The following is a 19,235-nucleotide window of genomic DNA, read 5'->3' as shown; positions in this document are numbered from 1 at the left end:
GGTATTGCCGTACTCGGGAGAAATTGTGTTACAAATTTTGGGGGGTATTATCTGCTTTTACCCTTTTTAAAAATGTCAAATTTTTGGGAAAACAAGCATTTTAGGTAATTATTATTATTTTTTTTTACATATACAAAAGTCGTGAAACACCTGTGGGGTATAAAGGTTCACTTAACCCCTTGTTACGTTCCCCGAGGGGTCTAGTTTCCAAAATAGTATGCCATGTGTTTTTTTTTTTTTTTTTGCTGTCCTGGCACCATAGGGGCTTCCTAAATGCAGCATGCCCCCAGAGAAAAATTTGCTTCCAAAAAGCCAAATGTGACTCCTTCTCTTCTGAGACCTGTAGTGCGCCAGCAGAGCACTTTTCACCCCCATATGGGGTGTTTTCTGAATCGGGAGAAATTGGGCTTCTTGATTTTTGGGGGGTATTTTCTGCTATTACCCTTTTTAAAAATGTAACATTTTTGGAAAAACAAGCATTTTAGGTAAATTTTTTATTTTGTTTATTTTTTTTACATTTGCAAAAGTCATGAAACACCTGTGGGGTAGCTCACTTTATCCCATGTTACATTCCCCGAGGAGTCTAGTTTCCAAAATGGTATGCCATGTGTTTGTTTGTTTTTTGCTGTTTTGACACCCTAGGGGCTTCCTAAAGGTGACATGCCCCCCAAAAACCATTTCAGAAAAATGTTCTCTCCAAAATCCCCTTGACGCTCCTTCGCTTCTGAGCCCTCTACTGCGCCCGCCGAACACTTTACATAGACATATGAGGTATGTGCTTACTCGAGAGAAATTGGGCTACAAACACAAGTAAAAATTTTCTCCTTTTACCACTTGCTGCTATTGCGAGTGTAAAAAATTAAGATTTTGAATTTTCTCCTTCACTTGCTGCTATTCCTGTGAAACACCTAAAGGGTTAAAACACTGACTGAATGTCATTTTGAATACTTTAGGGGGTGTAGTTTTTATAATGGGGTCATTTATGGGGTATTTCTAATATGAAGACCCTTCAAATCCACTTCAAAACTGAACTGGTCCCTGAAAAATATAGAGTTTGAAAATGTTGTGAAAAATTGGAAAATTGCTGCTGAACTTTGAAGCCCTCTGGTGTCTTCCAAAAGTAAAAACTCATCAATTTTATGATGCAAACATAAAGTAGACATATTGTATGTGTGAACCCCAAAAAAATATATTTTGAATATCCATTTTCCTTACAAGCAGAGAGCTTCAAAGTTAGAAAAATGCTAAATTTTCACATTTTGGGATTTTTCACCAAGAAAGGATGCAAGTTACCATACAAATTTACCACTATGTTAAAGTAGAATATATCACGAAAAAACAATCTCGGAATCAGAATGAGAACTAAAAGCATTCCAGAGTTATTAATGTTTAAAGTGACAGTGGTCAGGGCTAAGTTAAGAATATACTTAAAGGATTCTGAAAACCATATCTTCTATTTGGGGACTCTGCATACATTGGATTTTGCCTGGTTCTGTCCAGGACTTTGGATTTGTATATTGTTAAACAGGGACATGTAATGAAGGACAACTCATGTAAGGACCATGAAATCTAGTGATCCATGAAGAGTGACTCTACCATCCGCAGTACAGTCATGATGAGTACTATCTTAGTCACCAGATCGCTCTTCACTCTAACAGGTAGGATTCGTGCCAGTTGTGAATATGGCTGCCAGCAGTAAATAGACTGAGCTGAGATTCCATCGCTCTGTAACATATTCCAGGTGGCTTTGTTTGATGTCAATGTCTTAGGAAATAGTGAGTGTATACAGAGCCATGATTGAAGACGCTGCTGACAGACTATTACTTTGAGGGTCTGGATGCCTTGCACATTCCTTAGTGTCATGTAAGTCTCCTAGGATGTAAACATTGTTTTACATTATGTCCAGAATCCAGAAGACCTTTTAAAAAGTCAGAAGACATTTGGTTAGTTTTATTTTGCAAATGTTTTGAGATTTTATTTTTTTTTTTTACCATTTATTGAGGTGCGTACAGATAGTAAGACGTATTGTCCTAAATATTAAATTGTAAACCAATATGATAAATTACATTGTGGTTCTGTATATCTTAGAAGAGAAATGTCCAATGCTCACCAAACACAAATGTTCTGGGTTTCCTAAATCTTTCCTTTTCTGAGAGACAAAAAAAAAAATTGTTGCTAGTCTAGTGTCAGACTCTATGGTTCCTTGGTAAGAAATCCACCATAAGAAATTATTCTAAAGGCCCACCTTCTCTACTTACCGTATATACTCGAGTATAAGCCGACCCGAATATAAGCCGAGGCCCCTAATTTCATCCCAAAAACCCAGGAAAAGTTATTGACTCGACTATAAGCCTAGGGTGGGAAATACATCAACCCCCCCCCCATGTAATCATCCAGACCCCCGTCATTATCACCCCCGTCATTATCACCCCCGTCATTATCACCCCCGTCATTATCACCCCCGTCATTATCACCCCCGTCATTATCACCCCCGTCATTATCACCCCCGTCATCATCACCCTGTCATTTTCACCCCCCGTCGTCATCCCCCTGTCAAAATCCCCCTCGCCATCATCCCCCCCCCTTCATCATCACCGCCTGTCAATCCCTTCATCAGTGGTCTTCAACCTGCGGACCTCCAGATGTTGCAAAACTACAACTCCCAGCATGCCCGGACAGCCATCGGCTTTCCGGGCATGCTGGGAGTTGTAGTTTTGAAACATCTGGAGGTCCGCATGTTGAAGACCACTGCGGCCTTCGTCATCATCCAGACCCCCCTTTAGTTTTCTACTCACCTCCCCTTGGTGGGAAGGAAGGGTGAGCTGGTCCGGGCCATCTATGCTGCAGGAACCGTCCGGTGGGGAGGGTTAGTCGTTAGGGGCTGTCCATCTTCACCAGGAGGCCCTCTTCTCCGCTTCGGGACGGCCCCGGACTAGTGACATTGCCTTGATAATGAAGCACAGGGACGTTCATGCGCAGGTATGTCTGCTGCGTACGGACCTCCCTGTGCATCGTCGTCAAGGCAACGTCACTAGTCCTGGGACGGCCCTGAGCGGAGAAGATTGCCTTCCGGTGAAGATGGACAGCCCGGAACGACTAACCCTCCCCACCGGACGGTCCCTGCAGCATAGATGCCCCAGACCAGCTCACCCTTCCTTCCCACCGAGGGGAGGTGAGTAGAAGACTAAAGGGGGGGTCTGGATGATGACGAAGGCCGCAATGGTCTTCAACCTGCGGACCTCCAGATGTTTCAAAACTACAACTCCCAGCATGCCCGGACAGCCGATTGCTGTCCGGGCATGCTGGGAGTTGTAGTTTTGCAACAACTGGAGGTCCGCAGGTTGAAGACCACTGAGAAGGGATTGACAGGCGGAGAGTTCACTCGAGTATAAGCCCAGGGGGGCGTTTTCAGCACGAAAAATCGTGCCGAAAAACTCTGCTTATACTCGAGTATATACGGTACACACCAAAAAGCTAAGCTAAGTCTGGGCGGGTGTATTTTTGCAACTTTTTCTAGTTTTTTGCGCAACAATTTGAGACTTTGTTTTTAGGAACTGTCCAGAACAGCATATGTTTGCTATGGGGATTTTCTCCTACTCTGGACAGTTCTTAAAATGGACAGAGATGTCAGCAGAGAGCACTGTGGTCATGATGTCAGCAGAGAGCTCTGTGTTCAAAAAGTAAAGAATTTCCTTTGTAGTATTCAGAAGCTAATAAGTACTAGAAGGATTAAGATTTTTTTAATAGAAGTAATTTACAAATCTGTTTAACTTTCTGGCACCAGTTGATTTCAAAACAAAAACAAAAAGTTTTCCACCGGAGTAACCCTTTAAGAGCTGCAATCACTCTCCCCCTAACCAATCGATACCCCTGCAACATGTATGCAGAGGTCTGATCGGTTTGAATGCCTAATGGTGTAAATGTAAATAAAAATTACCAAAATCCAAAACTGGGCCACATGACATATCAGAATTTTTTTTTTATAAAAAGTGATCATAAAGTGATCATAATGTGCAAAATTTTACCATCAAGAAGCAAAAAATGTCCGGAAAAAAAAAAGAAGTTATAGGTGTAAGAGCATTGCCAATTTAAAGCATACTTAGTATGTTAAAAAAATGTTGCCTTTTTTTCCCCCCCTTAAAGGGGTACTCCGCCCCTGGCATCTTATCCCCTATCCAAAGGATAGGGGATAAGATGTTAGATCGCCGTGGTCCCGCTGCTGGGGACCCCAGGGATCGCTGCTGCAGCACCCCACCATCATTACTGTGCAGAGTGAGATCGCTCTGCACGTAATGACGGGCGATACAGGGGCCGGAGCAGCGTGACGTCATGGCTCAGCCCCTCATGACATCACGGCCCGTCCCCTTAATGCAAGTCTATGGCAGGGGGCGTGATGACCGCCACGCCTCCTCCCATAGACTTGTATTGACGGGGGCGGACCATGACGTCACGAGGGGCGGAGCCATGACGTAACTATGCTCCGGCCCCTGTATTGCCCGTCATTACGTGCAGAGCGATCTCACTCTGTACAGTAATGATAGCGGGGTGCTGCAGCAGCGATCCCTGGGGTCCCCAGCAGCGGGACCACAGCGATCTGACATCTTATCCCCTATCCTTTGAATAGGGGATAATATGTCTAGGGGCAGAGTACCCCTTTAAGGGCAGTAAAATAATAAGAGCATGTAAACACGGGTATTGTTTTATTTCTATTGACCCACAAAATAAAGAGAATGTCAGTTATACTGTGAAGTAAACTGCATAAATATGTGGTTTTCTTTCCCCCTAACAAATATTTTTTTCATTGCGCCGTATATATATATATAATATATATAGTAAAATGAAAGGTGTCATTACAAAGTACAATCGGTTGTGCAAAATATCAAGCGGGTCTGTGGACGGAATAATAAAACCGTTATGTTGTCAAGGCCAAAATGGGCTGCGTCCTTTAAAGGGTTTATACTCTAATGGACCAGTCCAAAATTCTGTTACCTAAATACAGATGTGGTTATAAGTGCTTTACTGATCCATAGTCACATAATGAGAGGTTATATCTAGAAGTATATTAAACAAGCCTGCGGAATGATGGAAGGTCAAGCAATGATATTAATGTTTGCCTTTGCAATGTTTGGGCAGCCAAAAACAAAGAGATCAAGATGTTTAACATTCTGATCCAATGATTCTGATAACCCTGCCCTCCAGGGAAACTTTCCCATGTGCGATGACCACATACCCAGCCTTAAAGGGGGTTTACGTTTATAGAAATCTCTCTAAGAATGAGAAGTTTCTAATATACTTTGTGTTACAATTTCTCACCATTTTTAAGATCTTGGTTTGATAGTTAATGGGATCATTTGACTTAACCCAAATATATCTTGTACTACTCTTTACCGAGAAGTGGAGACATTCTAGGCCGGTGGTCTTTAAACTGTGGACCTCCAGATTTTGCAAAACTACAACTATAGTAATAGTTTAATAGTTTATTTTTTATCAATTACCGAAATGCTGTATGAATGAATGGAGGAGAAATCTACATTGAATGAATATTTGTGTGACCACCCTTTGCCTTCAAAACAGCATCAATTCTTAACCTGTGAGAAGTTGTATAAGAGTTAAATGACACCTTTTTGCACACAAATTGTGGCTTGTAATTCAGCATATATTTTGGGCTGTAATTGTCTACAATGATGTCCTAAATTCAAATAGATTTTGTTTAGCCTGTGCATGGGTGATAGATGTTTTAGTGGTGTTACTAACCATGCCCTGTTCCCATGTTAAGAAAGCAACCATTACTCCAGACAACAGCCACATATGGTCACTAGACATCTAGATTCCTCTTTCCACTGATACCGTATATACTCGAGTATAAGCCGACCCAAATATAAGCCGAGGCCCCTAATTTCACCCCAAAAACCCAGGAAAAGTTATTGACTCGACTATAAGCCTAGGGTGGGAAAAAAATCATCCCCCCTGTCATCATCCAGACCCCCGTCATTAACACCCTCATCATCATCACCTTGTCATCATCCCCCCTTCATCATCACCGCCTGTCATCATCCAGACCCCCGTCGTCATCACCCTGTCATCATCCCCCTTGCCATCATCCCCCCCCCCCCCCTTCATCATCACCGCCTGTAAATCCCTTCAATCAGTGGTCTTCAACCTGCGGACCTCCAGATGTTGCAAAACTACAACTCCCAGCATGTCCGGTGGGAGGGTTAGTCGTTCCGGGCTGTCCATCTTCACCGGGAGGCCCTCTTCTCCGCTCCATGAGCACAGTGCTCTCTGCTGACATCTCTGTCCATTTTAGGAACTGTCCAGAGCAGCATATGTTTGCTATGGGGATTTTACTCCTTTTACTCTGGACAGTTCCTAAAATGGACAGAGATGTCAGCAGACAGCTCTGTGTTTCAAACGGAAAAGAATTTCCACTGTAGTATTCAGCAGCTAATAAGTACAGGAAGGATTAAGATTTTTTAATAGAAGTAATTTCCAAATCTAAAAAGAAAAAAGGGGTGTATGTGCAGCTCACAATAACAATACACACTGAGGTCAAACTGGGGCATGCAACTATACCCTAATTGCACAAAAAGACAAGCCAATAGAAAAAAGTTGCCCGGACCTTCTAAGTGAGTAAATAATGGTATGGATATAAATGAGAAATATTAAATGAATGATTGTCTGGATCGTGCTTCAATGATAATAGTATAAACAGTTTAATAAAATAGGATAAATAGACTGTAGTTAGTTACTTCTCACAGGGCCCATGTGAGAAGAACATATACAATAAAAACAACCTTTAGGTAATAATGTACATGAAAAATATAAAATGACAATGATACCAAAAATTAAGATAATGTTAATGGCATGATAATATCACTGGCATATAGTGAGTGCAGCTGGTATTTAACCGCTAATATCTAGGCACCCACTGCGCAATATGTTCAACAATTTATGACAGTTTCAAATGAGTGTTACCGGTCCTTTAGGCAGCAGCCTGGGCAAAAGGCGCTGCTTTCACAGTGTATAGATGGTGCCGGTACACTGCGCCCTCTGTGCAACGTCCCAGATGGTGTTGGTAAAGTCCTGCAAGGTCCTGGTAAGAGCGGAGGCGATTGGCGCTGGCAGGCGCCGGTGATTGCAGATCGCCGGGAGGATGTTGGCGCTGGCAGGCGCTAGAGATGGTAAGTCCTCACCGCTGGTTAGATGGAATCAGGGCCATACACTGGATACGAGGAGCTCACCTTGTGTTGTCGGCGTGTGACGTCAGCTGCTGCTGGAGCCGAGTTCGTTGCACTGGAGGTAGTTGACAATGGTGGACCGGACTGATGTCGATGTCGGACATCAGTCGGCATCAGTCCGGTCCACCATTGTCAACTACCTCCAGTGCAACGAACTCGGCTCCAGCAGCAGCTGACGTCACACGCCGACAACACGAGGTGAGCTCCTTGTATCCAGTGTATGGCCCTGATTACATCTAACCAGCGGTGAGGACTTACCATCTCTATTTATCTTATTAAACTGTTTATACTATTATCATTGAAGCACGATCCAGACAATCATTCATTTAATATTTCTCATTTAATATCCATACCATCATTTACTCACTTAGAAGGTCCGGGCAACTTTTTTCTATTAATTTCCAAATCTGTTTAACTTTCTGGCACCAGTTGATTTAAAAAAAAAAAAAAAAAAGTTTTTCACCGGAGTACCCCTTTAATGATACTTTTATATTAGTCTGATTTATAATGTTGTGGAAGTTTTAGGGCTTCTTATTCTTTAATATGTCTGAATTTTGCCTTTTTAATCTGGTTCTATATTTCCTGAGCGTCACTCAGAGGACCACACACCCTTGTTTTTGTTAAGTTTGCTATTTTGGGTCATAGAGGGTATTGGAGCTATACTGGTTTACCTTTGGGTCTCTTGGCAGGTAGTGAGTTGTGAGCTGTCCTTACATATCTTGCCCACTTACGGTAAATTGGTCCGTTACGTTTTGCAAGTGCTCCAGGTGCCTGGAAAAGCCTGGGATGACAGTTCTAGGTCTCCTAGGACTGTATCCATCTTATCCAGGTAACTGGAGCACTTGGTGCTGCGAGGTTCGTTGCGAACCAATTTACTGTAAGTGGGCAAAAATGTTAGCTCAACTCTTCTGGTGGGCAATATTTTCCCCCTAGGTGCACCAATCTGCCTGCCTACTGCTGTAACAGCACCTCCTCATGAATATTCATCCGGCCCCTTGCAGTGATGTCACCCAAGGGCACTCAATACTGTAGATAAGTGGGCGCAAATAAGCAACAGGTGGATTGGTGCACATAATGCTAAAGTAATGCCCTGAGTGTCCTTATTAGCATATTAATAAAAATGTATACTGCATAGCAGAGAGAGATAATAAAGGTAAGTTGTTAATAAATGTCCCCCGTCCTATAAACTATCGGTTGCTGTCTAACTTGCTGTCAGTTTCCCTATAAAGGGCAATCGAACGTCAATTCTTTGCCTGTAGATTGAGGTTCTTAGACTTTCCCGGCTTTCATTTGTTTTTCTATTGACCCCTGATTGTCCCTGATTTTGACCTCCGCTTTGTTCCTGGATGTCACTCCTGCCTCACCCTTTGATGTGTTTGCTTGATACCATTTGTTCTATACCTGTTCTGATCTTTGGCCTGTGACATCCTGACCACTCTCCTGGTGATGACTAGTGTTGAGCGGCATAGGCCATATTCGAATTCGCGAATATATGGACGAATATTCGTCATATATTCGCGAATATTCGCGTTTTATTTTCGCATATGCAAATACTCGCGTATACGAAAATTATCATATGCGAAAATTTGCGCATACGAAAACCTGCACAAGCAAAATTCGCACACCAGTCTCACACAGTAGTATTAGAGCCTTCATTACACCACACAAGCTGGAAGCAGAGAGGGATGATCACTGTGATGTGTACTGTGAAAAAAAAAAAAAAAAAACGAATATTCGTAATTACGAATATATAGTGCTATATTCGCAAATATTCGCGAATATGCGATATTCGTGAATAAAATTTGTATTGCGAATATTCGCGAGCAACACTAGTGATGACCCTTGGCTTCATTCCTGACTATTCTACTGCTTAATCCGCATGACCAATCCATGACTAAGCTGGTGACCAGGGAAGAGGATCTATCTACAGCAGGGTCCACACCTATTTGCAAGAAAAATGAAAGAAGCAATCTGATTGGTTGCTATGGGCAACTCAGCAACTTTTCCTCTGGACAGGTTTTGATAAATCTCCCCCATAATTCTTAAAGGTGCAAAGGTTCCCAAAACAACAAAAAAATTATCTGGAAAAAGAAGTCTCCGAGTCATCGTCTTTTCGTAGAATCCTTCAATAATCCATTCAGCCACATTTTTTTTTTTATTAGTTTTTGTCTAGTGAAAGGAAAGTGTAAATTATAGGAAGATTTCAGGTTATCGTTCTTTAGTCTTTGGCAGTGAAGACATCGCAGGTCGCTGGGAGGATCCATTGTATATTTTCTCACCAAACTTCTCAGCTCTTTAGGTTTAGTTGGGCAGCTCTGGGTCATGTCTTCATTTCACACATTCTTCAGCCTCTGCCAGTAAAATGTATAGGCTGGTGTCATCCGTAAGTGTTTATCCCGAAATTGTAGAAAGTTCATTGCCTTCTGATAAGGCTTAGCATTAAAGTTTCTAAATATAGTACAGTGGTCCCTCAACATACGATGGTAATCCGTTCCAAATGGACCATCGTTTGTTGAAACCATCGTATGTTGAGGGATCCGTGCAATGTAAAGTATAGGACAGTGGTCTCCAACCTGCGGACCTCCAGATGTTGCAAAACTACAACACCCAGCATGCCCGGACAGCCGTTGGCTGTCCGGGCATGCTGGGTGTTGTAGTTTTGCAACATCTGGAGGTCCGCAGGTTGGAGACCACTGTTAGAGGAAGTTATACTCACCTGTCCCCGCTGCTCCGGACCGTCACCGCTCGTCACCGCTGCCCTGGATGTCGCCTTCCATCGCTGTTGTCACGTCCCCGGGGTGTCCCCAACGCTCCGGCAACACCTATTCTTCCCCGGCATCCGCGCTCTCAGTCGCCGCCATCACGTCGCTACGCACGCCGCTCCTATTGGATGACGGGACGGCGTGCGCGACGACGTTATGACGACGATGGAGAGCGCCGATGATGCAGGGGATCCCAAAGAGGACACGCCAGAGCCCCGAGGACAGGTAAGTGATCATCAGCGGACCACACGGGGCACCGTAAACAGCTATCCGGTGGCAGCTGAAGCAGTCTGCGCTGCCGTATAGCCGTTTATGCGATGGCCCCGACATACAAAAGCATCGTATGTTGAAATGATAGTATGTCGGGGCCATCGTAGGTCGAGGGGTATCATAAAAAAAAATTAGCATAGAATTTGTGAATCTGGATACTATAGGGTGAGATTTCTCATTGCTTTTAGAGCATTTTTTATATGTTTTGGCGCAGTTCAGGAGCAGGCAGCATATTAAGCGACTTTTATGTATCTTTTGATATAGACAGTTTCATTTTTTTTCTTCCTACCCATAGAACTTTTTCTTTTTACCATGCAGTGGTCACGTATTTATAATTTGCGACTTTCATCAAAAGTCGCTATTTTGTGCGCAAAGGTACTTTTTTTTTCAGGCGCAAAACTACACCACCTACCAGTAGATGTGAGAATAATTTCTACCTTCCACAATTCAACCTTTAACCTCTTGTGGACGACAGCGTCCCATTCCCCTTCTAGGACACGCGCTCAGGAGCTGAGTGCGGGTCATAGCTGGGTGGCTACCAAGAAACATCTTTAATGTTAGACATCACCGATCACGGTGATGCCCGGCTTTAACCCCTTAGACACCGCAATCAAATTTGATTATAGCATCTAAAATGCAAGTAAAAATGTCCCGGTAGCTCTGTGAAAGTAAGTAAAAACACCTAACCTGCCAAATTCAGTACCCGGGAAAGTATCTACTTCCCTCCCTCACAAGTGTCTAGAAAAAGTGTATGTGGTAGAGCTTTTCCCACCACAGCAGAGCTGCGCAAAATTCATCATCCTGCTGCACCTTCTTGATAAATAAGATGGACGCTAGTCAAACCCACCACCCAAATAAACGTGGGAAAATAGCTCTACCGTAGACATTCTTTGATAAATCTGGGCCTATGTCCATTCCTGCATTTTTGTGGGAGTTCTTGTAAATGATTATGTTAATAATAATGTAAATTGACATAAAAAAAAAAAATGACCACATTGGGGGAGATTTATCAAAACCTGTCTGGTGGAAAAGTTGCTGAGTTGCCCATAGCAACCAATCAGATCGCTTCTTTCATTTTTGAAAAGGCCTCTGAAAAATGAAAGAAGCAATCTGATTGGTTGCTATGGGCAACTCAGCAACTTTTCCTCTGGACAGGTTTTGACAAATCTCCCCCATTTTTTTTTTTTTTTTTTGTATCAAACTTTATTAGTTGGAGTGCTTTAAGGCCAAGTTCACACGTCAGAATTTCTGTGTGGCATTCCGCTTGTAATGTCCACACAGCAATTCCGCTGGATTATGCTGAAATTTCCATGGCAGATGTTTCCAGCACAGAAAATGCGCCGGCGCCCACAGACTGCTGGTAAATTTTGTTGTTACCTAGTAAAAAAAAAAAAAAAAAAAAATAAAGTAACTCTTAAATATGCATTATTTTAAAACCTAAGGTAAGGTGTAATATTTGTAAAAGATATAGAGGGACATTTATCAAAACATGTGCAGAGGAAAAGTTGACCAGTGACCCATAGCAACCAATCAGATTGCATGTTTAATGTTTACAGAGGCCTCTGAAAAGTAAAAGAAGCAATCTGATTGGCTGCCATGGGCAACTAGTCAACTTTTCCTCTGCAGAAGTACTAAACAAATATATAATAGCTAGAGTCATATCTTACATAAATTCTGCATAAATTCCACCCACATTCCGCAAGGAATCTACCAAAAACGTTATGCACTCCATTTACGGTATTTCTAAGGGAGCACAGATGATGCCCGTGTGCCCTCATATAAATGAATGCAGACGGCACGTGTTCCTCACTTAGCGCCAGTTTCTGTTCCAGGGATCACAGAGGGTCCCAGCATTCAGCTACTTATCCCCGTTCCACAGGTAGTTAGTTTTTGCTGGATTTCTCCAGCTTCCAAACTAGCAAAACCATGATCATAGTGCATTGAAGGAGAAAACAAAAAATAACAATGTGGGACAGACAGTCCTCCAAGGAAAAAAATCTTACAATTTTTTTTACTATGATACACTGGTAGAGAAAGCAAGAACAAGAGACAAATGGCCCAAAGGAGATAGCTTTAACATTTCTCAAATCATATAAACATAATAGACAAAAAAAAGCCATCAGAAATATATTGTAGCAAATGACGTGTTCACTTAGCTGCTCCAGTCACCAAAAAAATGAATGTCTGCACTTAAAAAAGGCATATGTGGCTGTTACAGTATTTTCCAAAACCACTCTGACGTGTTTCCCCCACCAGCTACTACAAGGTTCATCAGGGAACCAAATACAAAGTAGATAATCCTTTATAAACACACAGGTGTCAGGCAGTCAAAAATGTTATGCAAAAGATACAAAACATGCTGGTATTTTCCCATTGTTTTATGCGAATGCCATGCATACATCTAGACAGGTGCCAAACTAAGAAGTCAATCCGTTCGATAAAAAATAGAATGAAGGTATGCACCTTGCCCAATATTTACTGTAAGATTATTATTGCACTCTTTAAGATAGCATGAAATTATTGCAAAGCCACCCTATAGGTCAGGGGGTGCTGCATGCATGCCGGCCCACAGGAGGCAACCAAAGGTCAAAAATTACAACATGAAATGTCGATATATACTAGGCCTACTGTAATATGGATAATGTATCTAAGGTCATAAGTAGTAATGGTCACATAATAGCACAGGCTCTAAGTCTACGAATGGCATGATAGACATCAAGCAAGCAATGGCCATCCAACCAAGGTGCCTCCAGCTGTTGCAAAACTACAACTTCCAGCATGCCCGGACAGCCTTTGGCTGTCCGGGCATGCTGGGAGTTGTAGTTTTGCACCAAGTGAAGGCACACTTGTTGGGAATTATTAGTCTAGAGTCATATGCTTTAAAAAGCAGTGCCAAGTGTGTCCCCACATGTGTAAAAAGGGGCAGTGATCAAGATTAAAGGGGTTATCCAGGAAAAAACTTTATATATATATCAACTGGCTCCATAAAGTTAAACAGATTTGTAAATTACTTCTATTAAAAAATCTTAATTCTTTCAGTACTTATGAGCTTCTGAAGTTAAGGTTGTTCTTTTCTGTCTAAGTGCTCTCTGATAACATGTGTCTCGGGAACCGCCCAGTTTAGAAGAGGTTTGCTATGGGGATTTGCTTCTAAACTGGGCGGTTCCCGAGACAGGTGTCATCAGAGGGGACTTAGACCGAACAGAACAACCTTAACTTCAGAAGCTCATAAGTACTGAAATGATTAAGATTTTTTAATAGAAGTAATTTACAAATCTGTTTAACTTTCTGGAGCCAGTTGATATATAAAAAAATAGTTTTTTCCTGGAATACCCCTTTAATCCTGTCCCATCCTGGTGGAGAGGAGTGAGGAAAGGTACTAGAAACAAAAGAGCAATTTTAAAGGTAAAGTTAGTGTATCTGTTATTTGCAAAAACTTTTTATATAGTGTAGATGTGGTGGCGGGGTGTGTGGTGGTGGGCAGATGGCATTAACCCCTTGTATTCGTGATGCCAGGGCGTAGTTTAGCCTATAAACACCCCCTCCATATTAATCACCTTGTGCTCTTATCCCCCCCCCCCCCCCCCCTCTCTCCATCCTAGGGAGAGTAGCAGCAGTGCGGAACTTTCTCCATTTATAGACAATTTGTCTTAGAAGAACGACAAAATCAAACCTATGTAAGTAGGGTATTATTTTAACCACATGAACCTACAGAATAAAGATAAGATGTGATTCTTACTGAAAAATGTACTACGTAGAAACTGAAGCCCCCAAAATTTACAAAATGGCATTTTTTTCTTCAATTTTGTCGCACAACGAATTTTTTTCCCCTTCGCCGTGGATATTTTGGTAAAATGACTAATTTCACTGCAAAGTAGAATTGGTGGCGCTAAAAATAAGCCATAATATGGAATTTTAGGTGCAAAATTTAAAGCGTTATGATTTTTAGAAGGTGATGAGGAAAAAAGGAAAATGCTAAAACAAAAAACCATGCTTCCTTAAGGGGTTAAACAGATTTGTAAATGACTTCTATTAAAAAAATCTTAATCCTTCCAGTCCTTATCAGCTGCTGTATGCTCCACAGGAAGTTCTTTTCTTTTTGGATTTCCTTTCTGTCTGGCAACAGTTCTCTCTGCTGACACCTCTGTCATTTTAGCAACTGCCCAGAGTAGGAGAAAATCCAAATAGCAAACCTCTCCTGCACTGGACAGTTCCTGATATGGACAGAGGTGTCAGCAGAGAGCACTGTGGTCAAAAAGAAAAGAACTTCCTCTGTAGTATATAGCCCCTTATAAGTACTGGAAGAATTAAGATTTTATATAGAAGTAATTTACAAATCTGTTTAACTTTCGGCATCAGTTGATTTAAAGAAAAATGTTTTCCAGCGGAGTACCCCGTTAAATATCACACTTTTGAGACACATTAGGTCGCTTGGTTATGTCATGTGAAGAGTTGTCTTCAAATCTGCTGTTTAATATAATTTATTGTTTTAGTCAAGTATCATAGCTACAATATTGCTAGTTTATTTCTAAACATCAGAGAAGCAACTTCTCTCCTCCCCTGATAGTTTGCTACAATGTATCAGCGCTGATAAAATGCATTAGCCTCCAATACAGACTTCCAAAAATGTGTCTAGACTGGACAATTGTAGCAAACCTTCAGCAGTAAAAGGCATTAGGTCTGTTCGGCTTTCAGTCTATGGCTATAAACAAGAATGTTCCCATTCACTGACAGCAAAGGATCAAATTGTATTAGAAATTTATGTAATCTTTTAGTGTACAAGAACTGGAAAACCCTCAAAGGTGTTTTCTCAAATAGTGTATTTCATTCTGGTGTTTTTGCTGCTTTCTTGGTAAAATAAAAAATGTGGCCTTGTGCTCGAGGTCAGTAGGAAGGTACAAAAGCACTACAATTTTTTTCTGCAGTGTTTTCTGTTACTGTTGATTTGTTTTTTTAAGTTTAGTTGTTTAGTTTTTTTGTTATGTTTTTTTCTGCATTTTCTGGGGTATTTTTTATTTTATTTTATTTTTTTGTCTGCATGTTTTCTTGTGATGATCATTGAATCACATAATCTATAAATCACTATGTTCAGGATAAATACTATAATAAAGAAGGTACAAACATTTTGGAAATAAATACTTTGAAAAAGCAGAAAAAGTTCCTGGTGTTTTTTCCATATAAAATCATGAACAAAATGTATACAGTTGCAAGAAAAAGTATGTGAACCCTTGGGAATTATATGGATTTCTGCACAAATTGGTCATAAAATGTCATCTGATTTTCATCTAAACAATGGACAGTCACAGTCTGCTTAAACTAATAACACACAAAGAATTAAATCTTACCATGTTTTTATTGAACACACCATGTAAACATTCACAGTGCAGGTGGAAAAAGTGTATGAACCCCTAGACTAATGACATCTCCTAGAGCTAATTGGAGTGAGGTGTCATCTAACTGGAGTCCAATCACTGAGATGAGATTGGAGGTGTGGGTTACAGTTGCCCTGCCCTATAAAAAAAAAACACCAGTTCTGGGTTTGCTTTTCACAAGAAGCAGTGCCTGATGTGAATGATGTCTTGCAAAAAAAAGAGCTCTCAGAATACCTACGATTAAGAATTGTTGACTTAAAGCTGGAAAGGGTTATAAAAGTATCTCCAAAAGCCTTGCTGTTCATCAGTCCACGGTAAGACAAATTGTCTATAAATGGAGAAAGTTCAGCACTGCTGATACTCTACCTACGAGTGGCCATCCTGTAAAGATGACTGCAAGAGCACAGCGCACACTGCTCAGTGAGGTGAAGAATCCTACAGTGTTTGCTAAAGACTTACAAAAGTATGGCATATGCTAACATCCCTTTTAGAGCTGCGCCCATCACATGTTGATAATGGGGGGGGGGGGGGGTGTAAATACCGTGGAACCGCAATGTTGTTCAATGTGCATACCGTACTGTAAATAAATTAGCCCTACCCTGAAAATAGGCCCTAGTGTCTTTTTTGTCGCTAAAATTAATATAAGACCCGGTCCTATTTTCGGAGAAACACGGTTGAAGTAAATCAACAACAGAATGGCTTAAACAGAAGAAAATACGCCTTCTGGATTGGCCCAGTCATGATCTGATCCGCAACCTCAGGAAACGTTTGGTTGAAGTTATTGCTGTCAAAGGAGGTTCAACCAGTTATTAAATCCATGGGTTCACATACTTTTTCCACATGCACTGTGAATGTTTACATGTGTGTTCAATGAAAACATGGTAAGATTAACATTTTTTGTCTTATTAGTTTAAGCAGACTGTGATTGTCTATTGTTGTGATTTAGAGGAAGATCAGATCACATTTTATGACCAATTTGTGCAGAAATCCATATAATTCCAAAGGGTTCACATACTTTTTCTTGCAACTGCATGTTGGCTGTGGGTGACCGCCCAGCCCTGCGCCATAATCATTGAGAGCAATGCAGTGCTCGCGGAATTCTGCAAAACGAATGAACAGGTTCTTTCTTTGCACGGATCAAATTCCTCGTGTGAAAGGGTCCATGGAAGACCCATTGACACTTATGTTAACGCTTCACACTGTAGAATTCTGTGCCGATTCCTCAGTGTGAACATACCCTCTAAGCTGTATGGCCAGCTTTATAGGCAATGCTCCCTGAAATAAGGGAGATTAGTGCTCCTTCAGAAAGAACACAACTGTTTCTAGTGCCACCTATTGGAGGTAGCTTCCCTATACATGAAGGCTCTTTACTGGGTCAGACATTGACCTATTGGGAAGCCACTTCCATTAGGTGGTGCTAGAGACAGTTTCTTTTTCTCATATGGGTTACCTGCCATAGACAATGCCTAGCCACATGTTCAATTCTATTAGAACATATGGACAATATAACAGGAGTCTTGTTTGGAAATCTTTTCTGTTAGCTGCTTTGGAGAGTTGCTGAATAGATCCGCTCATTCTCTATTGGACCGAACTTCTATGTGTATTGCACAGATGACCCATTGGCTTACTTATTACCCCTTTTGCTATACTGTTTTGTTATCACGTTTTGGATATTTCTCTCTTTATCTTGTTTTTCCCACATCACAAATGCTTTAAAGGGGTTATCCACCATAAGGTGATTTTATTAGTACATAACTGCCCGAACTGGGTATTTCTTGTTGAATATCATTCTCTAAACTACACATCCCATAGTTCCATGGTTTGTAATTATGAGGTCACTTCCCTCCCTCCCACACAACAGCCACCCCACTTATTGAAACACACCTGTGACCCCTTCAATGCAATACACCAGTGTTTTCTAATCAGGGTGCCTACAACTGTTGCAAAATGAACTCTCTCCCATCCAGCGGTCACTCCACCCATTGAAGCAGGACAGACTCCCTCTGATCACCTGACTAGTGATGTCAGGTCTCGACGCACTGAAACCTGGGAAATCCCAAGACACAAGTAATTTTGTATGCTGTTAAAAATAAATATTGGGGCAATAATCACAGAATTGTGAGATCACTGTCACACACAGGTACAGACACTATGTTATGAACTACACTAACTTTACAGCCCCTGTAGCATAGTCAAATAAAAAAAAATCCTGGAATACCCCTTTAACAACAAATCATTGAGAATAAATATTACTATTAGTTGGTGTTTCAATTGAACGTTTGCATTTAGGGCACTAAAGTGTTAAAGGGAAGAGGAGGAAAATGTATTTCCTACAAGCATGGATTATGTGGAAGAAAAGTACCAAAGGGAGGGCTACCTAGTGCCAAATTTTTTTTTCCCCTCTACTGTATGTTACTACTCTATGGTGACCATAGCTTCTTTTTTTAGTAAAGTTCTTGGTCTGTCCCTAAGAAGCTTGTTTGAGGAGTTGTACTCTCGGCGTGAGCTGGTGACAGAAGGAACCTGGGCGTCCTGGTACAGCTGTAACACATGACTGCCTGTAATGTAATCCCCTCCCAAACCCAAATCCTCTCCCAGGAACAAGTGGCAGCAGCAGTATCAGTACTACCCTCTGGAGGGGGCCTGCACTGGATGATAGAGCTGAGAGCAGGTGTGGGAGAGAGGTCAGAACCTGATGTGTAGGCCAGGATGCTTTGGATCAGAGCAGGTAACGGGGGTCAATGACCCTGCGGACAGGAATTTTTATAGGATTGTTTGTTTCCATTACTTCCTATGATCGATGTGTGTTGTTTTATAAGGCAGCGGCTCATGAACCATTGCCCCTGATTGTGTTCATGCATGAGCAGCAGAGCAGACCTTGGGTTTTACCAAAGTTTAAACTATATGGACTTTTTCATTTCCCATTGACTGCCAAATAACCATTTTTATTTATTTATATATTTATTATTATTAATTTTTGCATCCTGTATCAAAGAATATGTATGGAAGTAGCAGAGCTGGATTTGTCACAAAGTTTAAACTTTATGGACTTCTTCGTTTCCCATTGACTGCCCAATGACCATTTTTTTGATTAATGCATCTTGTATCACCGAATATCTACGGACGTAGCAGAGCTGGATTTGTCGCAAAGTTTAAACTTTATGGGCAAAAGTTTAAACTTTACAGACTTTTTCTTTTCTCATTGACTACCAAATAACTCTTTTTTTCTGCATGTACAATATGTACAGATGTAGCAGAGCTGGATTTGTCACAACGTAGAGTCTACATTGGTTTTGCATTCTGCTAATTCTCTTAGGAAAAAGGACTTTAACTATGTAAAACCACAGATAATAACCATGGATTACTATAAATTTTACCAAATTACATTCTTATAACTACATCTGTATATCTGAAAATACTTTTTTCTAAGTACTAATATATATATATATATATATATTGTATATATGTGTATATATATATTAGCAATTTAATTAAGTTTTAATTTAATTTAATATGTAGAAGCAGTGAATGTGTCTTTTTATCTCTCGTCTGCGCATAGTGATACTGGATTACAAGATCTGTGTTGACAAACC

At 41.1% G+C, this 19,235-nt stretch overlaps 1 protein-coding gene across 3 annotated transcripts in view; it reads left to right on the top strand.

Moving 5' to 3' along the window:
• MYRF (myelin regulatory factor) overlaps positions 1–19,235 on the top strand; it is a 184,343-nt gene that overhangs the window by 43,195 nt on the left and 121,913 nt on the right. The window contains exon 1 of one of the 3 annotated variants that reach the window (XM_056526787.1): positions 18,319–18,370. The exons of the other annotated variants lie outside the window; for them this stretch is intronic. Coding sequence (XP_056382762.1) covers positions 18,352–18,370 — 19 coding nt within the window. The 5' untranslated portion in view covers positions 18,319–18,351. Of the gene's footprint in view, positions 1–18,318; positions 18,371–19,235 lie in introns of those variants that run through there. 3 annotated transcript variants of the gene reach the window in all.

Source organism: Hyla sarda, chromosome 6 (assembly GCF_029499605.1).
Source record: "Hyla sarda isolate aHylSar1 chromosome 6, aHylSar1.hap1, whole genome shotgun sequence".
Classification (NCBI taxonomy): Eukaryota; Metazoa; Chordata; class Amphibia; order Anura; family Hylidae; genus Hyla; species Hyla sarda.
Note: the sequence above shows the minus strand (reverse complement) of the source record. Positions and strands in the feature narration are given on the sequence as shown.